Raw genomic sequence first — 7568 nt, 5'->3', positions numbered from 1 at the left:
TTAGGAAGCCCTTTCTACCAAACTTCAAACATGATTTAGCCAGAGAGGTCCTGAGGTCCCCCAATCCTTGAGGGACACTGCCCCTCCCACCCTCACTCCTGCCTGCCCTTATGGGGTCCCTGATTGGCTTTCAGGGGTGCTAATTGAGGAACAAGGTGATCTGGAGGGGCAACTACAGCTTTGTACTCCCCTGGCCCCGCTGGGCTCCCCTTGTTTCCCAGATGATGAGTCAGATGAGGTGGGGTCAGAGGAGACTGCAGTGCTTTGGGAAGAGATGCAGGGCTGACTGCCTCCGTTTAAAGAACTCCAGGATACGTGAGAGACCTCTTCACTGCTCAGAACACGTGCAAGTCCTATTCTGTCACAGTTTTGCTCCTTTTCTTCGAATTCTCTTCAGTGTTTTGCGGAGTGAATTGACTGGAAATGGGGCAACCCCACTCTTCCAGTCTCAGTTATGGCTGGGGTAACCCTGCTTCCTATCTCAGACTACAAAGCATTTTTTCATTGACACCAGGTTGTTGATTCAAGGGTAATTAATTCTGACTGGCATCACCTTGCATACATTTCACATCATTTCTCAGAGAAACTCAAAAACCTTAACGTCGATCTCTTCCAGCTCCCAGCTTCAGGATAGAGGAGCCTGGACTCCAAACCTCAGAGGCCTTGGAGACCCTCTTTCCTAAATTGTGAAGCCAGGGACTCCAGGGCTCCAGCCCCCACCTCTTGTCCCCACCCTCAAAGAGAAAGTGGATTTGTACCTGTGGCCTCAGCCCTGTCTCTGCCAGCATCAGCAGCCCCTCCCTGTCTGGGTCTGATCCAGGGGCAGACACATGGGCCCCATGGATATCTCACTGGGAAGGGGAAAGCTGCGCTCTGCCAGGGGAATTTCTGACCCTGGCCCCAAAACCCTGGCCCAGGAGCTCTTGCCTTCCAGGCTGCATGACAAGGGATAATCCTCAAGATTATATGGGTGGCAGAAAGCCACCCCAGAAGTGCTGGGGGAAGGGTGCTGAGAGGGGCCACACTCTCTTGGCCACTCTTAGGCCAGCAGCCTAGCCTAGCACCACAGCAACACAGGCCCTAGTCAGGCCAAACTCAGAGGTCGGGGGCCCCAGCCTGGTCATGCAGGGTGCAGAGTAGGGAGCAGCACCCTGCATGGGGGCATGGTCAGCACAATAGCCCTACCCAGAACCCAGCTGGGCTGCAGGAGCCCAGAGGTCTGAGGGGGCAGGGCAGGAGAGCAGAGCCTGAGGCTGCTGTGGGGCTGGAGTACCTGTGCATGGGGAGAAAAGGAGGGCTGGGCTTACAGGACACTTGGATAAGGGGTTTGGGGAGGGGAGGGGCTCCTCACTGGTGGGGCTTTGCCAAGCTGAGCTTACACTTTTCCCAGTTGAATTAAAAACAATAAAACTTCCTTCCCTGGATCTCTCACCAGACAAGTCCTGAGAGCACAAGGACCATGACCCCAGGGAACAAGGAGATGGAAGACAGCCAGGCAGCTCCAGAGGTGGGAGGCTCTTCTAGGCAGTATTTGTGGGAGGAGGGGGAGAAAAGGTCATATCCCCCACTGCGTGGCTCAGTGGGGGTCACAGACATGGGCCTGGGGACTGGGATCCAAGCAGCTGACAGAAGCACCTTGCACCAGGTTCTTGGGTCACCCAGTGTCTCTACCTGGCTCCTACTCCTAGGACCTCCAATCAGGAAGGACAGGACAGGACTAACAGTTTAATGTACATAATATTTCACCCTCCTGACAGCCATGGGGGGTATTATCCCCGTTCGATTTATTTATTTATTTATTTAGAGACAGATCCTGGTTCTGTCACCCAGGCTGGAGTGCAGTGGCACAATTTCGGCTCACTGCAACCTCCCAGGTTCAAGTGATTCTTCTGCCTCAGCCTCCCGAGTAGCTGGGATTACAGGTGCCTGCCACAATGCTCGGCTAATTTTTTTTTTTTTTTTTTTTTTAATATTAGCAGAGACAGGGATACACCCTATTGGCCAGGCTAGTCTTGAACTCCTGACCTCAGGTGATCTGCCCGCCTCGGCCTCTCAAAGTACTGAGATTACAGGCATGAGCTACAGTGCCTGTCCTATCCCCATTCTACAGATGAGGACACTGAGGCTTGGAAACCTTGGGAGACATGGCCAAGGTCAGAAAGTGGTGGGGCCCAGAATGAACCTAAGGGTACCTGAACGAGAACTGCCTTTGTACAGTTAGCAGTGCCTCAGCTGCTGTAGAGCTGTTGATCCCTAGCAGGGAATATCTGTAGTGCAAACGAGCATCTCTTCAGAGCCGTGGCGAAATTCTCCTCATTGTCTTTAGGAAGCAGCCCAGGAACAGTCTGTCTTGGTCTGCGTGTGGATAGAGGGGAGGATGGTGCTGTGCTCCAGTGCTGGTGCTCGCCCTCCCCTACTTTTGGAATATGGAGTGGGCAACAGTCTGGGCCCAGCTGAAGGCAGTGTTCCTGGAAAGTGTGGATGGGTCCAATGATGCGACTGATATGAGTTACGTCTTTACAGCTTTAATCCAGCAGGCCAGAGATCTGGCCAGTGGGGCAGCCAGAGAGGAGGGCTACTGCCAGCTGCTGATGGAACCTCCTCCCTGCCCCCACCCCAGCCCAGAGGGGACAAACAGTAGGGCCCCAGCCTTCCTGGCTGGGATCTTGGGAGCAGAGGGACTATTTGAAAACAGGCATTGTGACCCAGGCTGTCATCTCCCTCCCTTGCCCCCAGTAAAAATAGTCCATAATCCCAAGCCCTCCCCCCAACCCCTCATAGTTCTAGCTCAGCTCCTGTTCCACTTCCCTGGGGCTCTGTCCCCAGTAGGGCCCAGGGCTTGGCTTGGTCTGGGGCCTGGTGACTAGAGGACTCCTGCCCACCCCCAGGACCAGATGCAGGTACAGGATGAGGGCATCTCCCAAGGTTGGCATCACTGAAGGGGCAGCAGAGACATGGCTGGTTCCTCAGGCTCCCGGGTAAGAGGGCTGTGGTGGCATATAGGGAGGAGGAGCTGAAAGCCAAAGAGACAGGATGAGGATGAGTGGTGGCATAGGTGGACGAAAAGTAACCCCCCTGCCCCCAGGGCGGACAGGACCCATAGGGAAGAGTGGGCCTGGAGGTTTCGGGCTAGAGGTGGAGAAAGTCTGGGAGAGGGAATCTGAGAATGAGAGAGGCACAAGGGAGGTCACAGGGCAAGGGGTGGGGGAAGGCAGCAGCAAGGGGCCCCAGATTGCTTACTTACCTGCAGGGTTGTAGACTGGGGGCCCAGCTGGGTAGAGTGGATACTGGGGAGCAGGACCACTAGGTGGGTACATGAAGCCAGGTTGTGGGGGTGCAGGGCCAGCTTTGGGGTCCTGGGGGTATGGGTATACTGGCTGCACTGGGATGCCTGTCATTGGAATCTCCTGGCCTAGGTGGGGGAAAAGGATCAGCATTCAGAGACCCATCTGCTATGGGAAGCCTCCTCCTCCTGCCCAGGAAACCAAGGTAAGCACCCTGGTGCTGGCCTCTGGCAAGCTCCAGGCTGGCCATCTTTTCCTCCCACACCCTGCTTGGCAGATTTAAGCAGGGAGCTGTGCACGTGGCCCCAGCTGGTCAATCTGTGTTTAGCAAGTTTGCTCCCCTCAGCAGGTTTCAGAGACCTTATGAACCAGGGAGCACAGCCCAGGGAATATCTCACTTGGGCAAGGAGAGGACAGCTCAGGGCTGGTATCCTGTAATCCAGCAGAGCTGCCACTAAGGGGGTCTTCTCCTAGCCCACTGATCTCCCATATGGCACCACCGTCCCCATGTCCATCAGGTTGTGGCATATGTGCATCACATGCCAACACTCAGGCACATATTCTGCCGTCCACTGCAGCACACTCAATTAATGTTCATCACTACACACCTGACCCCATGTACTTACCAAGAGTCATGTGCACACATACACCCACTCACCCTCTATTGTTGACAGACCGCACTCCTGTATACATTTGTATCTTCATGTGTATGCACAGAAATGCACACAGTCTGATGTTCCATATACCCCTGGGCACATTCTAATAGTCAGGTGTTTACAAGCATTTTTCTGGGTTTTCATGCTGGCAGGTGTGTGTATACAGAAGTACATACTACTACAGAATGTACCCAATCCATGAACTTTCCGCTGCCCATTATGGGACTTAGCCCAGCCCATATGAGGCTTATCTTGCCCAGTACTGGGTGTACCTTCAAATGGGCTCTGGAGCTGCTGGCGCCGGCGGTACAGGTAGCAACAGGAACAGAGGAAGCAGCAGATGGTGGTGGCAACCACAGCAACAAAGAGGATCACAGCTGAGGCGATGCCTGCTATGGTCTTGGGACTTTAGACAAAGAACAGGTCCTCTCACCTTCCAACACTCATAGGAGGGAGTCCTCATTATGCTGGCTCCAACTCCTGGCCAGCAGGGGGGCCACGGCATGCTGAGATTTGGGGTTCCTTGTGGGGCTCTGCCCAGTCCCTGTGAAGGAGATCTTAGAGGACCTCCACTTCCCAGAAGGCTATGCTGCCTGGCTGGCTAGTGTGAAGCATACGGGGATTTGCAGTGCGCCCCCAACCATTGCTTTTATATCTACAACTTAAATGATTTGACATACAGCATAACACTGAAAGGAGCCTTATAAATAATCTAGAGCCATTTTTTCCAAACCCCACTTCAATCAGAAGTCTTTGTATCTATTTTATATATGATATATTAAAAAAAGTTTGACAACCACTGATTTGGCAAGCAATGACCCATAGAAGGCAAGTGTCTTCTCCAAGATCACACAGCTAGTAAGAAGTGACCCTGGGAATCAAACCCAAGTCTCCGGCCTTTGTGCCAGAGCTTCTTCCACAAAGCCACACTGTCGTCCAGGTATTAACCCTGAACCCTCCCTCCCCACGACCTAGCAGGACCAAAGGGAGGGCTCCAGAAAGAACCTGGAAACCCCTGGCCCGGCCAAAGCCTATGAAGGTAACTAACATGCCTTTTCTGGAACTCCCAGGCACCAGCACCTAAGCACCTAGCTCTGCCGCCAAGCTGGAGTCCTGGTGACTCCATTCAGCTAAGAATGTGGAGGTCGAAATGGAGAGGAGGCAGGAGTCCGGGAGGGAGGAAGGGGAGGCCTCTGGAGAAAAGGATGGAGGAGGGGGTGAAGGTGGGGACGCAGGAACCCACCTGAAGGCCAGGCAGTGCTTCTGCTGCCTCTCGGTGATGAGCAAGGTCAGGTCCCTGCAGCAGTACCGATGGTAGCAGGTCCCGCAGCAGAAGGTGAAGAACTCGCAGTTAAACCCCGGATGCCAGGAGCCATTCCGGTCCAGGTACCACAGGCAGTCCTCGCCGGCCAGCGCTGCGAGCAGGGGTTGGGGGTGCCCAGTGGCCACCAGGCCAGTTCATCCCCAGCCGCCCTCGGCCCGACTCCCCCGGCAGTCCCCAGCCTGCTGACTCCCGAACACTGAGGGTTACCCCTTGTCTCCAACCTGAGGGTCTCAGCTCCGGAGCCCCAGAGGCCTCTGCCTGAAGCTGACCCTGCGGCCCGGGGTCAGCCTCCCATGGCCCAGCATCCTGGCGCTCCCTCTTCCCGCTTCTTGAGGATCCAGCAACACCCAAGGCTCCCGTGTCAGCCTTGGAGAAGCCTCGACCCCGAGCCCCTCGGATCGGCCCCTCCCCTTCCTCCGCCCCCATCCCACCTCATCCCACCCCTGCCGCATCACTCCCCATCCCCTTACCCAGGGGAGCCCCCAGCACCAACAGAGCGATTGCAGTGAGCGGCGCGGCCCGGCGGAGCCCCGCGGGTGGCATGGTGGGGGCTGGGCGCGGCCGGGGTCGGGCCTCCCAGAGAAGGGACCGCAGGACCAAGCCGGCTAGCTGGAGCTGCGGCGGGGCCCAGCCCGCGGCCAGGCTGGGGCTCCTCTTCCGCCTCCTCTGGGGGTGGGACTAAGGGCCCCGCCCGCGCTAATCCAGCCGGCGCGGCTCCGCGCAGCGCCCAGGAGTCCACCCACCAGCGACGCCCACCTAGCCTCTGGAGTTGGGTGCCCCTCACCCAGCAGAGCACTGCCCTGCTCCCCCTGTCCCCGGCTCCGCTGTGGTTCCTCCCGTCCGAGCCAACATGGGCACCGCGGGCAGTTGGGCACTGCGGCCAGGGAAGTCTGGCTGTGTCCTGGACCCGCCCCCGGCCTGGGCCCAATCAGTATGCTGGACTCCAGAAGCCCTGATCCTGGTGCCACCTCCGAATGCCCAGACACATGGGCCAACCCTGGAGGGGCAGGGCTGGACCTTCCCTTGTTGGGGACCTCCTCTGCCGCGTCCAGCCTGGGACATCCTGTGGGGGGCTGAGAGGGAAAGAGGCTGGATGTCACCCCGCCCCCATTCCCAGAACACAAGCACTCATTGAGAGGCATTCAGAGTGGCTTTGTCCCCAGCGGTGCCCACAGGCCTGGACCCTGCCAGCTGCACTGGCTCCCTACGATGGACCCTTCCCCCTTCAAGTGGACAGAGCTGTCATGTACAAGCCCATGGCTTCACTAGCAGGGAAGGCAGGCTGCTGGGGCCACCTGGGGCCCAGAGCAAGCCTGTACTGCAATAGCCACTGGAGCATAGGGAGGGCAACAGTTAATTTCAGGTGGGCAACAGTTAATTCCAGGTGGAGACAGCATTTTAGGGTGGGAGAGGTCAATCAGTCTTCGCAGGTTTATACTGAGTGCCAGTGACTATGCCCCATGGTACATGAGGTACCCTCTGAGGAACTGCAAATTAAGCCAGGGAGATCATCAAAAGCCTACTTTAATCCCCTGCCATGTACACCCTTTACACGCACTTCCAGGCTTCCACATCTACCTCATTGGAATCTTTCCACAACTCTATTAACTAAGCAAGGTTGGTCGGTGTTATCAATCCCATTTCACAGACAGAGAAACTAGAACTCATGGAGGTTAAAGAACTTGTTCAAGGTAATACAGCCAGTAAATGGCAGAGGCATCAGGAAGACCCAAATCTAAATCAGGGTTGATCCCCAGCCACAACAGCAGACTGTGCAGACAGCGAGTATTTCTTGTGTTCTAGAGTGACAGAGTCAGGGCAGGCCCATGGAAGGCCCAGTAGAATCTTAGTAGGTTAGGGAAGAACAGCCGGAAGAGGAGCTATCCCATCCTGGGTCCCTGTGGGTGCTGGCACACCTACCCAAGAGAGCTGGAATAGGAGAGGATAGGCTCCTGCCCCAGAAAGTTGCTGGTAGCCTGATGGGCAAGAGTATGTCCTCACGCAGGACACAGTCATAAATGCAGCAGCAGGGACAAAGAGATGCCTCTGAATCCAGCACCACCTACTCAGTGTGCTCATTGCCATCCAGCTCCTCTTTCCTACACTAAAAGCTCCATGACTGCAGGGACCACGTGGCTGTGTTCACTGTTGCCATCCAGCCCTAGCCATTGGTGCTGTCATTGTTGGCTGAATCATCCTCAGATGAATGGGTGTTTTTCCTGCCCAGGGCTGACTCTACCCTTGACCCCTGCTGATCTGTCTCTTCATTATCCCATCTCTCTCTTTTTTTTTTTTTTTTTTGAG

At 55.9% G+C, this 7568-nt stretch overlaps 1 protein-coding gene across 1 annotated transcript; it reads right to left on the bottom strand.

Annotated features, from left to right (window-relative positions):
* Positions 1–2505: 2505 nt before the first annotated feature.
* SHISA4 (shisa family member 4) lies at positions 2506–6122 on the bottom strand. Its single transcript, XM_023186917.3, has 5 exons — positions 5735–6122; positions 5184–5355; positions 4213–4346; positions 3245–3412; positions 2506–3013 (listed from the first exon to the last, which is right to left on the bottom strand). The coding sequence occupies exons 1-5, from the start codon at positions 5805–5807 to the stop codon at positions 2967–2969; spliced, it is 594 nt and encodes a 197-aa protein (XP_023042685.1). The 5' UTR covers positions 5808–6122; the 3' UTR covers positions 2506–2966.
* Between the last annotated feature and the right edge of the window lie 1446 nt (positions 6123–7568).

The sequence above is a fragment of the Piliocolobus tephrosceles genome, chromosome 1 (assembly GCF_002776525.5).
Source record: "Piliocolobus tephrosceles isolate RC106 chromosome 1, ASM277652v3, whole genome shotgun sequence".
NCBI classification, from domain to species: domain Eukaryota; kingdom Metazoa; phylum Chordata; class Mammalia; order Primates; family Cercopithecidae; genus Piliocolobus; species Piliocolobus tephrosceles.
The sequence above is the reverse complement of the archived record's forward strand: the minus strand, read 5'-3'. Positions and strand labels throughout refer to the sequence as shown.

What these genes read in the sequence shown, in the direction of transcription:
- SHISA4 (XM_023186917.3), bottom strand. Translation starts at nt 5,807, where the DNA reads ATGCCACCCGCGGGGCTCCGCCGGGCCGCGCCGCTCACTGCAATCGCT. An exon ending in GCTCCAGAGCCCATTTGAAG is followed by an intron (nt 3,413 to 4,212) that starts GTACACCCAGTA and finishes TCCCCCACCTAG; the next exon opens with GCCAGGAGATTCCAATGACA. An exon ending in CCCAGTCTACAACCCTGCAG is followed by an intron (nt 3,014 to 3,244) that starts GTAAGTAAGCAA and finishes TTTGGCTTTCAG; the next exon opens with CTCCTCCTCCCTATATGCCA.